The following is a 20,327-nucleotide window of genomic DNA, read 5'->3' as shown; positions in this document are numbered from 1 at the left end:
GTTTATGATCTAAACATGTAAAAGAAGTGTTTATTTCATAAACACAATTATTACAGTGTATAGCTGCATTCTGAATCGCTTGTCTTCCTTCCTCAGATTCTGCCACATCTGTTTCATATTTGGATGTTCTGTCTATAGACGCTAAGGGCCGATTAACAACAAAATTGTTTGAAAAACGAAATGACCTCAGCTTTTCCATCGTAAACTCTCCTTATTTATGTAGTAATATTCCACTATCACCTGCATTTGGTGTTTATGTCTTCCACCTCATTCGATACTCTTGAGCATGCCTTGAGTACGATCAATTCTATACCGAGGCAGGGTACTGACAGATAAGTTCATGTTACAGGGATTTCATCAACCTCGTTTAAAGTCAGCATTTTCAAAATTCTAAGGTCGTTAAAATGACCTTCTTTGCAAATACAATTTCCTTTAAAAGTTTCGCTTAGTTTCGTTAAGTCGATTTTGACTGATATATGTCATACCAATTGTTAGGCCTTTGTTTTTATACTAAATTTGACTACGGAATATTCGTCTTCCTTATCTATACAAAGGTCATTTAACTGGTGTGACCGGTCAACAGGGGATGCTTACTCCTCATAGGCACCTTATCCTACCTTTGAAAATCCTGGGGTACGTGTTTTATGTCCTGTTCACAGATTTGTACTCTTTGTAGTTTTTTTCCTTAGATAGAAAACTGTTCGTTATCTTCACCTTTTCCTTAATAAGCTTTTTACAAAAATTTCCTAAGAGACAATAAACTTCTTTTATATGAGAGGCGATCAAAAAGTTCGCGAACTATCTCTATATTTACAAAGCCACTATTCAGATCAGACTGAAATTTGGCACACATATAGTCATAAACATGTTCTATAAATAACAGATGCTACGTTATGTTTGCTCCATGTTTGTAACGTCACAATGTGAAAATGACATCAATTTGTAGATGACTTGTGACAAAAAATGGTTGATTGAGTCGTACTAGAGCAAAGAACGGCTTTAAAGTTTAAGGTTTATCTTGGAAATTCCTTTGCAGTAGCATATAATAATTTGTAGAGTTATCTTTATATGTACTGAGGTAATATTAATTGTTTGAATGTTTATGTCTTTCTATTTCAAATACTTACATGTACGTTGTACATGTACATTTAAATACTGAACAGATACATTTCATTACTCCCTGTAACTATAAATCATATTCTTTTAGAATTTACTGATTTTTCCGCCTATTCAAAGCAGAAAAATGCATGGCCTTTTTACAAATAATAATGATTATACAATATTAGTTTGTTAACATGAAATAGATTTTTACAGTAAAGTTTAGAAGTACATAATTTAAGCATTTTTGTTGATAAACACGCACAGCAGTTTATTTTGTACCTGTTCATAATTTTCTAAATCTTAGGTCCGTCGGATGGACGTTTAATGGTGCCCCATGTCAAGAATTACAACCCCTTTGGTATGCAAAAGATTGTTTCTCTGGATTTCGAAAAAAGAATAGGCTCAATGGGGGTCACCAGAAAAACCAATGCCCGAATACTTATTTAATATAGTCCCCGTTTAAAAAGACTGAATTTGTATTGAAACGGACAAAGTATTGACAGAATGTTCTCTATGTCCGAAAGCAATTTTCTTGGACTATGAACAATTAAAATGTACATTTTTATTAATATATAAAAGGAAATCACTGTCTCCAGAAACATAGAATTTTTCGGAACTCCTTTCCAAATCGTTTATTGAGTACTCCATATATTATTGGATTGCACAGGCTATTGAAATATCCGATAAGTAAAGTCGTCATATGGAATGAACGTGGAAGGAAGATGTCCTCCCAGAATATATTAAATAACATACTAACACAATACGGGGACCAACACAGTCCAAACACGACTACTACGATGCATAACATTCGGGCGAGGTGAACTTCACTTTGGCTGGCCACAACTACTGGTTGCTTTTTGGGTTTTCTTTTCTTTTTAATTTGATTTTCTTCACTTTCATTTACATCAAGAGTAGATGTTGACGCTATGTGAATTTGAAATGTCTTTATCGGCTGCGGGTTGGAAAAGTCATCCTCTGTTTGATTTAAACATCCGAGATTTTCTGACATGGCCTCATTTTGACTGTAAATAGTTGTCGCATCGCTTCCGGACGACGCGTCGCCAAGTTGTGCAAAAGTGGAGGTAGATAGTGTGGTATTCAGAGTCTTGGCCTGGGCTATGACATTCACAACCGCTTTGAAATGTATTTTTTTCTTATTCATAACTCTTCTATTTCGTCGCCGTACCTCTCGCAATATCAAAATGTTACATATAAGCATGACAATAAGTGGACAGCCAAAGCAGCACGTGATCATAAAGATGGCGTATGATGGAGCTTGTGCCCAATCGCTAAAACAAATAGATTGGATTGGAGCATAACTATACTCTGTCCAGCCGAATATCGGTGGGAGTGAAAGCACAAACGCTGTAGAGGTTGATACTGAAATTAAAGAAAACAACCATCGTAAGATTGGTTAACACGTGCAATAATGTGCCGTGAAATTCCTTTATATAGAAGAAAAAAAATTACAAGCATTCATTTGTCTTCATGGTATATCAGTGTAATATACTTTTAAAGAATATTTATAAGATTTTTGTGAGTTATTGGTGTGTAAATATCACAAAGACTTGTCACGTTGGCATATTTCATGAAGCGCGCTAGCCTACGTGCAAGTCTGTGTGATTTACACACCAATAATTCACACTAAACTTAAAAATATTCCTTATCTTTACATTTTACATGTTTAAATGCACCAAGAATATACTTGATGTTTGAATTTCTCGCTACCCTATATCATCATATTTTTATTAACGTCTCTGTAGCCTCATTGTGACGTCACTTTAGCGCAAATTTCTCCGTCTATATTTCTACGCGTGAGTATACACAAAAATGGCTTTTAAATCAATTTTACAGTTGGTTTAGGAGAAAAACACAGCAAATGTAAATATTTTTACTTATATCAATTTGCGCGTGTTTTTCATTTCATTCTAATAGTTTTGTGACGGTATTATCAATATAATTGTATTTGATCATTATTGATATTACTAATAGGTATATGGTTTATATCTTTCATGCAGTATGGACTTCATTGTAATCTATAGAAATAAAATTTGGGGATAATTAAGGTTTGACTTTATGTCGGTTTTGTCCGTTACCAATGTCATCATGACAAATCAACAAATTCCTGGTTTATCAGATACAATGCCTCTTTACAAATTTCCATGTCAGAGTATTTCATTAACACCGCACACCTGAGATTGATTTATACTAATCGCTTCCAATTCATTTAAGTTAGAATTAATGGGTATTTATAGGAGATGATAAATTAATTATTAATTTAATTATCTGTGGCCCACTTTACAGTGCACAATTTCTATGCTAGAGAAAATCCGATATAGGTTTACCAATGATACATATTACAAGCAGTAAAATTCGGCACATGAAGTTAAAGCCTCTGAATTTATGTTACGTACACTCACAAAAAGATCAGTCCCATACCCTTGTTATTCAGTACCTCTCAATCTGATTGTCAACCACTCCTGCAACCAGATTTTTTGAGAGTGATTACCTATCAAACCAAACAGTGTTACCCAGAATAAACACATATTTCTTGTATGTGACTGATTGTTTGTTCCTTCACGTCTTTCAATCATTTGTGACCTCACCAAATACCAGTGAAGCGCTTCAATTTAAAAGTTGTACTCTTCAATCAGGGCCATTGAGCAATGAGGGTTTGTGACGGTACACATTGTCGTTTTGTATATATTGTTGTCGGCGACAATATGTACCTACCCTCATTGCACATATTGTCGTCTATCGGTACACATTGTCCCCGGCGACAATATATTGTTTTGACGAATATATACTTAAGAAAAGAAAGAGAGATTGACAAACACACACACACGCACAGAGGGAGACAGACAGCATTACTCGCAATACTGTAGGGAGAAAACTTTTTGGCCAGAAAATTGTGTACAGGATTGATGTACATCACTATGATATGTCAAGATACCGTAATTCTTGAGATATCTGATAAATCAGCCTATTCTTTTTTCATGTAATATATATTTCGTGATTTAATACATGTCTTAGCTTTTTTTGTTCAGTAGTAATGATTAATTGGAAACTATATTTTGCATTATTTTTATATACAATCACGTGCCGATATAATTGGTGTCGGGGTTGACATTTTTAGATCACCTGAATTGGAAGTTCAAGTGAGCTTTTCTGATCACATATTGACCGTCCCTCTGTCTGTAAACTTTCACAATTTCAGCTTTTTCTCAAGAACTACTGGGTCAATTTCAACCAAACCTACCACAAAGTATTCGTGGATACAGGGGATTCAAGTTTGTTCAAATGAAGGGCCATGCCCTCTTTCAAGGGAAGTAGTTAAGAGTTAGTGAAAATTTAGTGACATCTTGTAAAAATCTCCACAAGAACCACTGTGTCAGAAAAGTTGAAACTTATGTAAAAGCTTCATTATGAAGTGTACATTCAGTTTTATTCAGATCATGTCCCTCAGGGGAAGGGCGTGGCTACAATTGGTGGTCAAAGTTTTTCATAAAATATTTGGAAAAAATATTTCAAAATATTTTTCCAAGAACTACTGGGTCAGAAGAGATGATATATACTTATGTGAAAGTTCATTACATAGCTTACGTTCAATTTTGAGGTGCTGGCACGAAAAAAGATCCCTCAATGTTCAATGACCCTGAGTGCCAAGTATAGGTCTAAATTTACACCCCTCCAACGGCAAGTGGTGACGTCTAAATACGTTTGAAAAATTATCGAGATGGACAATATAACAACAAACAAACAAACAAGAACAAAATCAATTTTGTTCAAATCATAACCCCAGGGGTAGAGTGGGGCCACAATGGGTGATCAAAGTTTTACATAGGAATATACAGAGAAAATCTTTTCAAAAACCAAACAGCCCCCCCCCCCCACCGCCCGGTGGTTTGATTTTTTTTGCTTCGGTAAATTCTGTTTGTTTAACTTGTATATACCCTCAATTTAGTCCACAGGTAATATTTCATATCTAAATAATTTACGTAACTTATACAGTAACACACCTTTACATACAAATGTTTTGTTTTCCGTTCAAAAAAAAAAAAAAAAAAAAAAAAATCTTATCCCCTCCACCCTCCGTTCTGAAATTTAATTTCTGTATCCACCACTGAGGAACAGCAGAGCAGTAGGCCCTTGATTAGTGACGTTTATATGGAAGCATCCTCAGGTAGCACAGATTCAAGTATCTTCAAATCAAACCGGACCTTGGGTGGGGCCACGATGGGCGATCAAAGTTGTACATAGGAATATATGGGAAAATTCTTTAAAATTATCTTCTCAAAAACAGCAAAGCAATGATTAATCATATTTATACTGAGCATTGCCATGCATTGTCATACGACATGTTCTGATGGACGACAATAACTATGCGCAGTGGGGGTAGGTACACATTGTCGCTGGTGACAATAAGAACAGGACGACAAAATGTATCGTCACAATCACGCTGCATGAAATAGCACAAATAGCACACGAGACACGTCAGTGTGATTCACACATCAATTACATTCACAAAACTACCAAAAAACAACAAAAGAAATCTTTAAGCAACTAACGCCGATGGACGACAATATGTGCAGTGAGGGCAGGTACATATTGTCGCCGACGACTATATATACAAAACGACAATATGTTACATCACAGGGTTCTTTTATGATCAGATTCGAAATACACTTTACTTTCACTTCTAATGCCGGGTGCTTGGCGAAGGTAGAGTCACTATCTATATTATTGTCATCTCCCTCGGGAGATGACACATTAAGTTCGTTTTCCGGAAGTGAAGTCCTATTGTAAGCTGCCATCGATAAGCTGGTGGTCTGGCAAATGACCTGACGATGACACGATTTCTAAATATAGAGATGTAAACAAAATTGAGCGTTCTGCCTTATTATTACAAAATGGTCCATCTTAAAGTAAAACTACACAGGGTTCATTAGGATAATAGAGGTTTGATTGCTGGGGTGGTGGTCTTCAAAATACACATAAACATTGTATCTAGGTTATTGCGTAAAAAGTTATCCTATTTCCCTTGGACCATCAGAGAGTGGAATGATCTACCATCAAAGATAGTCTCGGCGAATACACCTGACACCTTTAGGTCTCAGGTGATCATCTTCTAACCATAAGTAAGAAATATTATTAATATTAACCTTTTAAAGTTTTAATTTTTGGTCATATCATGCGCACCAAATTTGCCATAATAATCAGCTTGTTGATTGTGGGCAATACTTGGCAGAAGCAGAAACGATGGTCAGCGCGCGGGGATCAAAATACACAAAACATGGCATATTGAATGTATCAGCCAAGGCGTGGGTCCAAGATTTCCTGACGAAAGAAACACTGAAAACATTCACGTTAAATGCATATATATAATGGCAAAAACTTAACTTTTATATGTACTTACTGCCGTATATGAAAAATAAAACAGAACTTATTCAAAAAAATAAATTTCGAAGAAAAGAAATTTTACCTAAAAGCACAATTTAAGCAGAAACATAAATGTCTCTGATTTAAGTAGCTCAGTGCTGCAGGCATTGGAATAAAAATAGTAAAGAATCATTATGAGTATTTTCTCGGATGTCTTCACTATTCTTTTTTTCTTTAAAATTACTCCTGCGGAAAAGTTTTAGGAAAAACACAATTGTCTTTACCTGGCTCAGATTTTTTAAGGATTAATAAATAAAGCAACTTATCAATTTAATTCTTTATGCAATTCTGATTTGCATTTTTTTTGTTAATGGTAAAAAGTAAAAAAAAAAAAAAATCACTCCTCGTATTCTTAAAATAAAGCCAAAATTATAAAATGTGTGTCTCGTGAAACAGCGTATAAAATCGATGTTGGTAGATTGAGGTTCTTTTCAGTGTGCCAATACTTAATTTTAAATGGTAACTTTTCAATTTTATAACCTTTCTATGCATGCTATTTTCCCACAAGCGTATACGTGTACATGTACTTATATTATATATACATAATATAGCGTTAACACATGAATCTGCATATTGGCAGCAGAAGGATATGATGCAGGAGTGTCTCAATGTTTTCCTTGATATTCCCAGTGGCTCGATAGCCAAGTCACTTCAGAGGATAAGTTTAAAATAAGGAAAATCTTTGGAAATTATAATTGAGGTTCAGATTAATTTAAGTTAGCGCTTTAAAACTGCTTTGCTGTTGTAGTAGGCGACTACAAACTAAAGTCAAAAGAAACGCTAAGGTTTTATCCATCTTCATACGGAACAATTGTTTTATATCTAATTTTTACGAATATTTCTCAGTGGTTACTTTTTTTTACAGACATTGTACAAAAATATTCAAAATGAATAAAGCATATTTACAACAAGTAAAATAATATAGGCATGTAGCAACAGGAGGGTCGTCCCCCTTCCATGTTTTTCCCAAACATTAAAAATATTCATTCAAAGGCGCGTCCTTGCATGTCTTATATTTGACGCGGCGCCGGGAATGAGAATCGAACCTGGACATTCCGATCTTTGTAAATGCAATTGAATGCTGAACAAAACTGTAAATGAAGATTAAAAATTTTTATAAAAAAAAATGAAATTTATAATATTAAGATTGGTCTCATGCAATATTTATTTTTTTGTAAATTTATGTTAAAAATTCGGGAAAAAAGACATGGCCCACATTTCCCTCCGTCTCCGAAGCGGTGAGAACATATTCTCCCATACGTTGAAAACGTCTCCTTCCACTTTTTGGCGACACCCCCGCGTTACCCGTTGTATACGGTGGAGTTGTGTGTGTGAGTTTTTTTTTTTTATCCCCGAGCCTTGGCGCGAGGGGATAAAAAAAAAAAACACAACGACTTGGATAAAAATCATATCCAACTGCAAATCATGAGATTCTTTTAATCACGTTTTACATAACTATCACCGTTTTATATATGAATCCATATTATTTTACTTCATCAGTTTCACTCGAAACCACTGTGACATCACAACATAGAATTATTCAATCATATTGAGACGCCACCACTTGCCGGTAGAGGGCTGCATGTTTAGACCTGTAACCAGCACATATGGCTATTGAGCAATGAGAGATTGTTCTAGTGCCAGCATCTACTGCGACAAGGAACCTCGGTTTTTACTGTTTAATCCGAAGGACAGATCATCACGCTTCGCAGTGGGATTCGAACCCCCTACTTCGCCATTTTAGAACGAGACAACTGCGCCGTGCAGACGACGGCGTATAATCTATTCGTTGGTGGCAATATGTAACTTAAACAGTCTGAAAAAATTGTATTCACGTCCGTCATATCGAATGTCATATAACAAAAAGTGACATACATTTATAATTATTATTGTACATTTATATTTATAGAGTGCTTAAAAATATCATTAAAGATATCAAACTGCTAACCTGCAATCATAAATGCTGCATTTCGTTTGGTATATATTGTCTTAAATTTTGTAGGTCTACACACCATGATATATCTATTAATGCTTATATTGCAGAGGGATAAAACACTTGTGACCAGTGTAAGCATATTTGTAAATCCAAGTGCCGTACATGCTTCATCTGAAAACACCCACTCTCCTTTAAAAATCGTAAGAATGGTCACAGGCATATTCACAACAGACACCATAAGATCAGCTGAGGCGAGTGTCAAAAGAAAAGAATTTGTGACGGTACGGAGATCCTTATTCCGTATTACTATTATCCACATGCAGGTGTTTCCAACTACAGCTGTAAAACATATCATTGTAAGAATAATTCCTTCTGTGACGAGCTCAGCTGTTGAAAATCTCAGACCACTATCATTTGATTTGTTATCCAAAATTGTTGTATTTTCAAACTTGTTCACATTTCTATCGGTTATGTTAAGAGCCCACCCAAACGGGCCTAACATGTAAGTGGTCATCATGATAAAACGCATATCACGTTGGCACAAAGTCGCCAGATTTTTAATTGTTAATTTGAGCCTAGCTTCTTTTAAAATGATGAATGGCTATTTAAAACAAATAATGAAGGAAACATTTTCGTGCCTTCACTGTATACATTGTATAACTGCGGACTTCATTAGGAAAATGACTCGACTCATAACCTTTTATTGAGCATCAATTGATTGTTATTTAGGATCCTTAATTATGACCATTCCCATCGATTGTATGATGCTTTAATTGTAGCGAAATTCAGGTCGAGTAAAAGTTTATTAAAATTGCTGAAGGACAAGGCGTGTTGTGTGTTCGTCACTTTCAATGAAAAGGTTATTATTGTAAAGTGGATTATTTGCCAAAAGCCCTGTGATCCTAAAAGTGGACCTAAAGGTTTATTGACATGTAATCGTCAAAATACACGATGTCACCATTATACTTCGCACTTTTATCCAAGCACTTAAACTACGATGTATTGAAATTAAGTAGTATTTAATTTTGGTGCGTTTCTTCTGATTTTTTCTCTCTCAGAGATCTGTATATTTGCTAAAGTACTGCTTTCTTAATAAAGTAACAAAAGTTAATCTCTCTCTTTCTCTCTTATGTTATGAATACAGACAATAGTACAAAAGCTGTGTATCAAGTAACCCTCTAAGGGTAAACATGCAATTATACAAGGAAAACATTATTTTAGAAACATTGTGTTGAATGATCAGTTTGTTTAAATATAGCGAGGATCTATAGGACCGGAATTGGTTTTAGTTTAGTTTTTACAAAATGCTTATCGATTCCCATTCTGGTCAATGAATTTAGGATACATACATGTAGTAATTCGTTAATTTCTCATACATTTTATTTCTACTCAATGCTTGTATTATGTAGAGATAGAAGTGACATTTTCAGAGACATTAACTAAGTAGCACCTAATGCGACACAGGACCTCGGTTTATACGTTCTTATCCGAAGGACCGGTCTCCACGCCATGACTCTAGAGCAAACGCTCTAACCGCTGCGCCATGCAGGCGACTCCAACATATTGCAGAAAAATACTACAATATGCTCATCTGTATGTGACCTTCTAGGTGAAGATAGAGATTTATTTTTCTACATTGGACTAAAAATAGATCTTGAAATTTCAGATTGAAAGTGTACAAATAGTTTCAGAGAGTAATTTCATTGTCATTTTTATCATTTAATCTCCCCTTTTAAATAAATTGATCGAATACACGTTCATGACATTTATTTTTTAACATTGCACCTAAAATAGAAATTTACAATTCCAAATGATTTGAACTGGTTATTTTTTTAACCTCGTACCTCACTCTGCTAGGCTGATTGTTCTGCTGGCTAAAACTTCAACAAATGTAAAAAAATAAGATGGCATGGTTTACTTGATGAGTTTGCGTCATTTAACTTTGAATCATCTAATGAAACAATTATTGCTTTTTGAGGTTTATACGATTATTTGGCCACCTTTGAAGTAAAATATTTACTTTTTAAAATATTTCGTTATGTCTAAAGTCTTCTCTTCCTGATGTGCTTTTTAACATTTCCTTGGGAAATTGATATAAGCAACTTATATATATATACGATCAGGTTTGTTCTATCATTTCGATCCTCCTTCTTCTTATGTTTTATGTTCCTAAATTTTTTTTGCTTGTATCTTGTATATTTATGAAATTCAAACAAAGTGCAGCTACGGATATCTAGCCCTATTGTTTATCTTGGGATCTGGAATTAGACAATTGATTTAATTCAAAAGTACATGTAGTCGTAAATATATTTAACTCAGTTAATACAAGTCATCGTTTATGTTCCAGGTCAATAATCAGAGAAGTACTAGTAGTGCAGACAGAATAAAAAAAAATAAGGTAGTCTGATCCTCGGGTTCTGAAAATCAGCAGTTAAGTAATTGAAAATGCTCACAAAAATGTATCTGAATTCACAAAGTAATGTGTATTGACCCATGGTATTTCTTCGAAGTTAATCATTATAGTTAACCATATTATATAGGGAAAATTAACAAAACTCAAATATATTTTTCAGCAAACGCGACTGAATGCACCAGCTGTGCATTTTCTAGTTGTAAATTGATCAACAAATATATTTTAGAATAAAAAAATTAGAGGTATCCAGGCATTCAGAGAAAATTGTATGTTTTTATACTTATACTGTATTTTAGTGTCTTAAATTTTCTTCAGTTGTGGTAATATAACAGTGTAAAAAGCTTATTCTATTATTGGAAGACATCACAGAATATGCACTTCTAATTTCATATCATGCTAATAAGCAAGTACTTTTATGGGGTACAAATATCAATTTTTTAAAATACAGTTTCTTAGACTTAAAAATAAAAATTGAATCATATTGAGTTGCATGAAATGAAATTAATTGCATAAAAAATTCCATTTCAAGCTTTATTTTGAGACTTTTTAAATTAAATTATAATTTTAAGAGTTATCCTTCCTACCTGAGAAGCGGATATCCTTAATTACGATTTCCTTTCTCTTTAATAGCTTTTACAAGTGTATTAATAACGATCATGCATTAAAGATATAAAATTAATTGAAAGAAATACACAAGCCCCTAAAAAAAAGATCAAATTATGTTTGAATAGACGACAATTTAAAACTATTATAAGTGTAAGGCTAGGTGAATTCGAACCAGGACTCAAAAAAAAAAGTAGCCACGGTATAGCGACTCAGCAGTCTAACTTCCAAGCTTTTCTGACATTGCAAACAATATGTATATTTATATGAAACAGAGTATCAAAAACAGGTGAATTTTGACTCCAGGGCAGGGGTGTCCCTGGGCCTACAAGAATCTTATTTTAAATTAATTACTTCTTAGATTACAACCTATCTAAATATCATAATTTTATTATGGGCAGGTCTGTCCTGATGGACTTTTTAAACCAAAATTAACCAAAATTCGGTGCTTTAACGGGGAAAATGCTGTTTTAGCCAACTTTGAAGGTTAATTTTAAGTGTTTCGAATTTCAAAAGAATTGATCTACAGAAGAGAACAAATAATGGGGTCTACCCACTAGTCCGAAGGTTCAATATTCCGACAGCCCACAAAAAGCCCGAAGGTTCATTATTCCGAATGTTCACAAGTCAGACGGCCCACAAGTCCGAAGGTTCACTAGTCCAATTAAAAAAATTTGTTTACATATCATAACAAGGAGCGATATATATTGCTTTAAAAAACATAGCGTTTTATGGAACATTTAAGTATTGAATTCTTATTTTTGGATGTCGTCAGTCCTATAACACACATTTTCTAATTTACTCTCCTCATAATTGTTAATTTTGTTAATCTTTATTATGAATTTAGCGCCTTTCAGAACTGGTGTGCTTAATATACGTAAGAGCCGCTTGTGACGTGGAAATTTAGATAATGCAAATGAACGCTAGATATGCGTTAATGAAGGAGGATATTTACCCATGCAGAGATTCTGGATTTCAGTTGTGAGTAAAATGTCAAAGAACAATACAAATATCTATAATGCTTCTTATAATCAAATGAAATGAACAAGGTAAACGCATGAATATGTCATTACACTTTCTTTGTAGATAGTGTTTAACAAAATATGATAAAGAAAATGTTGATCACTGAAATTAATTATTTTTATATAGATTTTTTTAAGTAATGAAGCTTAAGTACGCGGTTTCTATGAAATTCCAAATACCCCTTAGGGTCTCTAGGGCATTTTTGTGTTTACTTGTATATGATGTCTTCCTGTTTTCAGATCCTCTTCTCTCCTCGAGGCGGGTGTCACTTGATATTAAGGGTACATAAAATAAAAAGGGTTGATGGGGAACGGGTTAAAGCAGCCTAAGGTAATTAGTAATAAAAAGTATAGGTGCCTGAAAAAAACAATCAAAACGTTATTGTCAATTAATAAAGGAAAGAAGAACAGAGGTGCTTTCCCTCCAGGGAATAGTAGAGATATAGTGTATATATTTGTAAATTCAAATCTGTGATCGATTAAAACATTGTTTTTGATATATATTTCTTCGCCATTAATCAGGTAGAGAAATCTAATTTGATAGGACCCAGAAATGTTAATAACGACAGCTTTTAATATGAGAATGTATACGCCAAGTTAAGCATAAAACATGAAAAAAGTTTTGCAACCTGAAGCGACTTTGTTTGCTACCCAAGATGGTAAATATATCTGTTCATTATTTTTCTGATACAAACATTTTCTTTCTATACACCATTAGAGTATAAAACCGATTCGTATGGCATTTGTTGGCAATGTGGAGTATGAATTACCAAATTCAATATGAACATTTCGATCAACGATAGATTTATGTTATTTATACTCGTCGGTTAAAAACCAAGGAAATATTGTGTTGGACAATCTTCAAAAAATGTATGTCTGCCCTCTCCCAACCGACTGAATAAAAATTGCCCGACCATTAAAATTTTTTTTAAACCTCCAGGAAATAACTATTTTTTTAATTCATTTCGAATTTTTTATCCCTCAAAAACGTTTGCAATTTCATTTAATCCTTCAATATTTCAATATGTTTGAAAATTTTTGAAAAACAATATTTTCTCCCTACCTATCGAAATTTTTTATCCTGAGTCGGGAGCATAGGCGCTTGGTTCAAGGATAATGTAAATTTTCTAATGTATGGTCGAGGAAATTCTAACTATATTCGTAACATTTTTTTTTTATCATTAATCATCTATCATTAAGTCGAATGCTTAATGACGTTTTCATTGTTATGTCATTACTTACACACTGAGTTGTCTACGGATTTTCGTTTGCCTGATCATAACAAGGTACACACGGCGGGTGTGACCGGTCAACAGGGAGTGCTCCATTTGTAACTCCTCTATGGCACCTGATCCAACCTCTGATGTTTTTAGAGGTCCGTGTTTGCTCTGTTCCCGATTTGTATTGTTTTAATGGTCTTTTGAGCTTGATTTCCGTTTGTTATCTCCATATTTCATTTTACATTATTGATCATTTTTGTCATTTCGAAAAGTTGAACATTGAGTTAAAGTTGAATATTATACATTAATATAGGATATTTGATTTACCTAAATATTATACGTGAAATTAATGTCTTTATAAGAAAGCTCTGGAGCGATTTTTTCAATCTGTGAAGAATAGGACACTTTCTTCAGCATATAAAATTCATGTTGTGATCTTATTAAAATTGTAGGAAAATGGGATGTCAAGATAAATAAATAATAAATTAATGCAAATTGACATTACATGGGAAATACTTTGGGGGTCAATTTACGAAGCTAAATTAAAACAAAAAATTCAAGAATTCCAATGGAAAGTTTGCATAACATCTTATACACCGAAGAAAAATTACGTATTATGGATTTATCAAATGGCAAATATGAAGATAAAAAATTACTACTTCATTGCTCCTAAAAGCATTCACGACTGAAATGAAATCAATTTTTCAATTGTTAGAGAATGATAAACGCAATTTTAAGGGAGATATGAATTTAACATTAAATGTACTAACAGAGTTTGATGAAATGTCACATGTACCTGTTTTCCACACTCCAGCGTTAAATTAAGTTCAATGTATTTTTTCTTTTCCATTTATTCATTATTGCAACACATTCATGAATCACACCGGATTGTACATACGAACAAGAAATTTAGAACCAAAATTGCATCCGGATAGCTATTGTTTGTTTTTATATGTTATACAATTTAATTAATATACCTGTTGAATGTATGATATGAATAAATATGTGAGACATTGTATTTAGATATTAAGCACCCTGCATGGTGCTGTAGGGTTTACTATTATATTTTGTTATAGAGGGAGCTTAGTCAGGGCCCCATCCCTGGTAGCTGCCCTGTATAACATCTTTAATGTTATAGGTCTGGGAAATAAATATGAAGAAAAAAAACATTAATAATTCTTAATATCTTCTTACCCCCCCCCCCCCCCCCCCCGAAGAAAGAGATACATGTTTGTGGCCATTAGATCTGCATGTGTGCCTACGACACGTTTTGTGAGCTATTAGCACAATATCATTTTTATGCCATTTATTTAAAGCCCCCCCCCCCCCCAAAAAAAAAATATCTATAAGAAATATTCTTTTCGGTTGATGAAACATCATTTAAAATCAACCGGCTCATGGTTTTGAAAATAACATATTTCTCTACAGAAACAGTTTCACAGGAACATTGCAGACCAATGAACCTTAAAGCAAAGATTCAAGCATTTTTGATGAATTGCTCTATTTTTATGAATTACGACTCCTGAGACATATGGTAAAACAGATGAGGAAGATTCTCATGTTACATTTTAATAGGGGGATTTGGCTATTGAATATATATCATTTACATAGCATAGATTATATTTATAGATAAGTATTGGAAATGTTATGTAGATTTTATCAATTGGCTTAAGCTTGCAATTTAAACATGTAAGTAAACTATATAATACATATAAGTGTATGTGCATTATACTCCGACTTATTTTGAGTATTTTTTCTAGTGAAATGCAGAAGTTCACAGAGGCCAGTTCCAAATTATAAACTAGAGATACGTGAGCGAGCTCACAAAGTAATACTCTCTTCCCCAATTCTTTTACGGTACCAGTTCAAATGTTGTAAATGTTAACAAAAAGAGTTTATTTATTATAAATTGTATATATTATTATAATATTATTGGCAAAAAGATATTTTTAAGAAAGACACATCCTCCGGTTATGCATAATCTTTTAGTTAAATATAGAAATCCAATGTTTTTCCATTAGACAATTATAGACGTTATATTTTTTACACTTTTTATCCATCTATGGAATTTCTGAAGGTTCGTGTTTATGCTCTGTTCACAAATTTGTATTGTTTATAGATTTTTTTAGATCAAATTTTTCATACAAGGTGACCCTGAACATGCAGGAATGACATTGGATCAAGGTCATGACACACCCTTAGGTCATCAAAGTCCATTAATTCCCATTGCTAAGTTATAGCCTTGACAAGAATTTTATACATTTTCCGCCAAGTCATAAAGAATTTTTTTGACCAAGTATGAGCTACACGTGTACCAATGATTAGCTATTGTTAGGTTATACCTTTTTCAGTCACTGAACTGTCATGTCACATTCGCTGATCTCATATATATCCTGAAAGGTTTCAAAAGAAAATTTAACAACTAATGAAACTGCATAACATTTTAAAAGAGTTTCTCTTCAAATGTTAGCATGAATTTTACCCATTATAACGCCCATTATATTGCTTTTGAAGTTTTTTTTCAAAGCCCGGCGATATTCCTCGTTTTTACCTTCCTGTTAGGAGTACATGGGAAGAAAATACCTCAGATTTTATCAGCAACTTCAAGAAATACGACACTGTCTGTAAAGGAATGGGATTTGAAGAAAAACGCTGCAAAGGAAAGGGTAAAATTGATTTTACGTTTTCATGTTAAATAAATATTTAAATTTATACAATGAATATACACATTGATACTAACAACATAACAATATTTTTGTTGATCTAAGCATGGAAATCTTCTGGCGAATGATACAAGAGGTTCAAGGACCTTCACGGTCACTTATAATATATAGTATATAGTATAATACAACAGTGTAAATGATCCATAGAAGTATAAAACAAAAATAACTGACAGAGGAAGTATGTTACCCAGGAATTTCAAGAATCTGGTAAAAATACACGTGCTTATTATAACATGCAAAACCTGAGCGATCTCCTTGGGATCGTACTTGGTTTGCCCAAGTCTTACAAGGATGTGAATGAATGCAAAAAAATACAAATGCAATGGACACTTGCCCAGTTTTTAAGGTATTCAAAATATACAGATGTGTTTTTGTCACTTGTCTGGTGCTACAATTAAGTACACAAAGAGGAATCTCTAATGCCAGTATATTTACTCAAGATGATGCCTCTTAGCACAAACAGCTTAGCTACTTGCCTCTTGTTAACACTTGGTACGAACACTTGCCTCTTGGCTTTACAAACAGCTTGGTAATACCTGTTACCAGCACTCGCCGCCTGGCTATACAATGTAGCTATTTGCCACGTGTCACCTACAACATGTCCCCTAGCCACTCTGCCTCTTTATTATGACTTAGTCACTATGATAAAATATAAAACAACTTTATGCAGTCTCTTACCAATTAAACTATGGACTGCATGGCTTTACCTGACAATAAATCAATAATTAACAAATAGGATGCCACAATATACACCTACTTAGTACACTTAGTTATTTTGCTACATAAATAATCTTAATGTCAATCTTTTATCATACTTTACAGGCAAGAATCTGACTTAGAGCACGCTTTGCTATTTAAAGCATTTTTATTTCCTTCCTATATTATATATTATTCTTTTTTGTATATTCATTCAATCAAATAACCTGTTAATTTCTTGATTAATACAATTTAGCAAAGAGAAGAAACTCTTATGCGCTTCACTTTTTACAATTTTGTACTCTGTTTGCCTCCAAAACACCCAGGAGCAGAGAAAAGGCATTTTTTTTTTTAAAATAATTATACATTTACATTATTGCATTTAGTTTGTTTGCTTAATACTTAGGGGCAGAGGAGAAGATTTTCAAAGCATTAATGCATTTATACTATATTATCATTAAAGCCAAACACCAGAACCCCTTAACCAGGGGCCATGAAATTCACAATTTTGGAAGAGGCCCCCTTGCTCATCTAAACCATGGACTTAGTTCATCGGCTTAAAATCCAGGTGCAGAGAAGATTTTCAAAGAATAAATGCATTCACTATATAATCATTAGAGCCCTGCCGTACCACCAGAACCCCTGATCCAGGGGCCATGAAATTCACAATTTGGGAAGAGGCACACTTGCTTATCATAACAATGCATTTAGTTTGTTGCTTAATACTAAGAAGCAGTGGAAAAGTTTTTCAAAGTATTTATGTATTTTTACCATATAATCAAGAGAGCCCTGCCCTAAAATCAGAATCCCTGACCCAGGGGCCATGAAATTCACAATTTTGGAAGAGGCATCCTTGCTTAGATAACTATGCATTTAGCTCGTTTTCTATATAGCAAAAAGCAGAAGAGACGTTTTTTTTTCAAAAAGAAATAATGCATTTTCACTAAATATTCAAGAGAGCCCCACCTTAGCACCAGAACCCCTGACCTGGGGCCATAAATTTCACATTTTAGGTAGAGGGCTTAATGTTTATTTCAATCATGCTAATAGTTTGACTGCTTGATTTGTAGGAGTAAAGAAGATTTTTAATTTTGGTGGTTTTAGCCCCACTCCTCATGTCCTGGGGGGGGGGGGCAGGGTCCATGAATTTCAATATTTTTTTCCCTTTACCCATAGATGCTAAATGTCAAAATTGGTTGACATTAGTTCAGCCCTTTCAGAGAAGAAGCTGAAAATGTACAAAAGTAAACACACGACGCATGACAGAAAAATAGAGATAGCAGTAGGTTACTTGAGTGACTCAGGTGACCTAATTTTATTTCCTTTCTTATCATGGCTAGCTTATTAATATCTAGACCTGATGAAGTCTTCTCAGATCTAGATTTGTACAAACACGTGGCTTGCTTTGGAACTTTATCATTTTCTCTGTTTTCCAAAGGTTTGATTGCATTCAATGCCCTATTGACAGCTGATCAGCAACGGCCCGCAAAAAATGCTGTTATCATTTTCAAAAAGGTAACATTAAACTCTGGAAATGCTTACAATGCAGCCACTGGAAAGTTTACAGCTCCTGGAAATGGAATATATTCTTTTACGTGGACCATTGCAACAAATGCTGGAAAGTATTTAAGCACAGAAATCGTAATCAATGATAAGCCTTTCAGTTACAACCACGAAACGGCAGAGATGGCAGTTCCAACTACGAAACTGGATCAGCAACAACCAATATAGAAATGAACAAGAATGATGAAGTCTGGATCAGAGCGTATGGAGGCGGAGGGTACGCCAGACACACATGGTCATCTTTCTCTGGCTTCCAGATATAATACTGGATTTTCTGTTCAAACGGAAAGTTTAAAGAAAAAATAAATTCTTTACAATTTATGTTTTTTGAAATGTGTTTTGTGTCAAAGAAATAAAATAAGTTTTGTTGATAATATAGTATCAGTGAAGCAATTCTGTAATATGCCTGAACCCAGTGTTGCCAATATAGTATAAACAGTTTAAAAATCTGGTCGTGGTGTTAGATTTTGACACAAAATAAATCAATTTCAATCTATTTATCAAACTACTAAAATAGTGCAGAAACATTTAACGAATTCACCGGCGAGAAGGGAAGACAATGAGAATTGTGACAAGCTTATCTTTTTAATTGGATAGATGAGCTAGATATTTAGCCATTATAAAACACAGAAGTATCCATGTAGATTTCTGAACAATATTGGTATATTTTGCTGAATCAATTAATTATTAATAAGAATGTGCTGCACGTGTGTGTATAGTGGTGGTGGTGGGTGGGGATTTAATTCAGAAATAAATAGAAAAAGGTGAAATTGTTTTAGACGTACTATGCGAAACATATTCGACAAGGAGTTTAAATCAAATGTGGATTCTCAAAATTTCCAAAGAACCTTTAGAAAATTAAAAATCACGAAACATTTCAAAAGTCAGAATCATTAAAATGTACGACCTTTTCATTTTGTACAAGCAACCATTCCTCACGATAAATTGAATAGAGCCAATAGATCCTACTATACAATACTATGTGATTTAAATGTGTAAATACACATAAATCATTAACATTTCATTCTTTTAAATCTGTAAACATTCCATTTAAAGAAAGTGAGTTTAAATCTTCTCTATCTATACTTGATCCCTAAACTTCATAGAAATCTTACAAGGATGCATGGTCCAACAAATGCTCTACCAAGCCCCTATCGTTACTCCTCCCAAAAATACTAATTGCTGTAAAGGCGAAACTTCAAACGTACTGTGCTTTAAGATATTCTAGAGGTGGTGTAAATCAAATATGGATTCCCCAAAAATTCCAAGGAGCCTTCAAAAGATTTTAACGCAAAAAACTTTTCAAAAGTTGGAATCATCAAAATGTACGAATTTTCGACAATTTATACAACCATTTCCCACGATAGATTGAAAAATAAGCTTTTTGATATCATAGACAACTGCTTTATCTATAAAAATTGAACTCAGAATTAGTCATATTTTATGACTGTTCATTTACAAAATCACTTTGTTTAAAATCACTGTGATTGTACACAAGTACTCTGAGATTGATACAGTATTACATTGTAAGAAGATGCTGGAGTTCCTCATTGACAAAATGTATGTAGTCTTTGCACACCAAGTCTTCCAACAATCTACAGGTATTTTTAT

At 33.7% G+C, this 20,327-nt stretch overlaps 2 protein-coding genes across 2 annotated transcripts; one reads left to right on the top strand and one right to left on the bottom strand.

The window, feature by feature from the left end:
- Positions 1–1,684: 1,684 nt before the first annotated feature.
- On the bottom strand, positions 1,685–9,005 carry LOC133184988 (thyrotropin-releasing hormone receptor-like). The gene is made up of 2 exons (XM_061320051.1): positions 8,489–9,005; positions 1,685–2,481 (listed from the first exon to the last, which is right to left on the bottom strand). Exons 1-2 carry the CDS (start codon positions 9,003–9,005, stop codon positions 1,685–1,687), a joined length of 1,314 nt encoding a protein of 437 aa, XP_061176035.1.
- Positions 9,006–16,324: 7,319 nt separating this feature from the next.
- LOC133185933 (heavy metal-binding protein HIP-like) lies at positions 16,325–18,961 on the top strand. Its single transcript, XM_061321221.1, has 2 exons — positions 16,325–16,400; positions 18,592–18,961. Exons 1-2 carry the CDS (start codon positions 16,367–16,369, stop codon positions 18,882–18,884), a joined length of 327 nt encoding a protein of 108 aa, XP_061177205.1. The 5' UTR covers positions 16,325–16,366; the 3' UTR covers positions 18,885–18,961.
- Positions 18,962–20,327: the final 1,366 nt, after the last annotated feature.

Source organism: Saccostrea echinata, unplaced genomic scaffold (assembly GCF_033153115.1).
Source record: "Saccostrea echinata isolate AGI-Se365-2 ecotype Australia unplaced genomic scaffold, CSIRO_AGI_Sech_v1 ptg000012l, whole genome shotgun sequence".
Classification (NCBI taxonomy): Eukaryota; Metazoa; Mollusca; class Bivalvia; order Ostreida; family Ostreidae; genus Saccostrea; species Saccostrea echinata.
The sequence above is the reverse complement of the archived record's forward strand: the minus strand, read 5'-3'. Positions and strand labels throughout refer to the sequence as shown.

Excerpts from the sequence above, each read along its gene's own strand:
- LOC133185933 (XM_061321221.1), top strand. The coding sequence starts at position 16,367 with ATGGGATTTGAAGAAAAACGCTGCAAAGGAAAGG. Across the intron at positions 16,401-18,591 it reads AAAACGCTGCAAAGGAAAGG|GTTTGATTGCATTCAATGCC; the intron begins GTAAAATTGATT and ends TGTTTTCCAAAG.
- LOC133184988 (XM_061320051.1), bottom strand. The coding sequence starts at position 9,005 with ATGCGTTTTATCATGATGACCACTTACATGTTAGGCCCGTTTGGGTGG. Across the intron at positions 2,482-8,488 it reads TGCAGCATTTATGATTGCAG|TATCAACCTCTACAGCGTTT; the intron begins GTTAGCAGTTTG and ends CTTTAATTTCAG.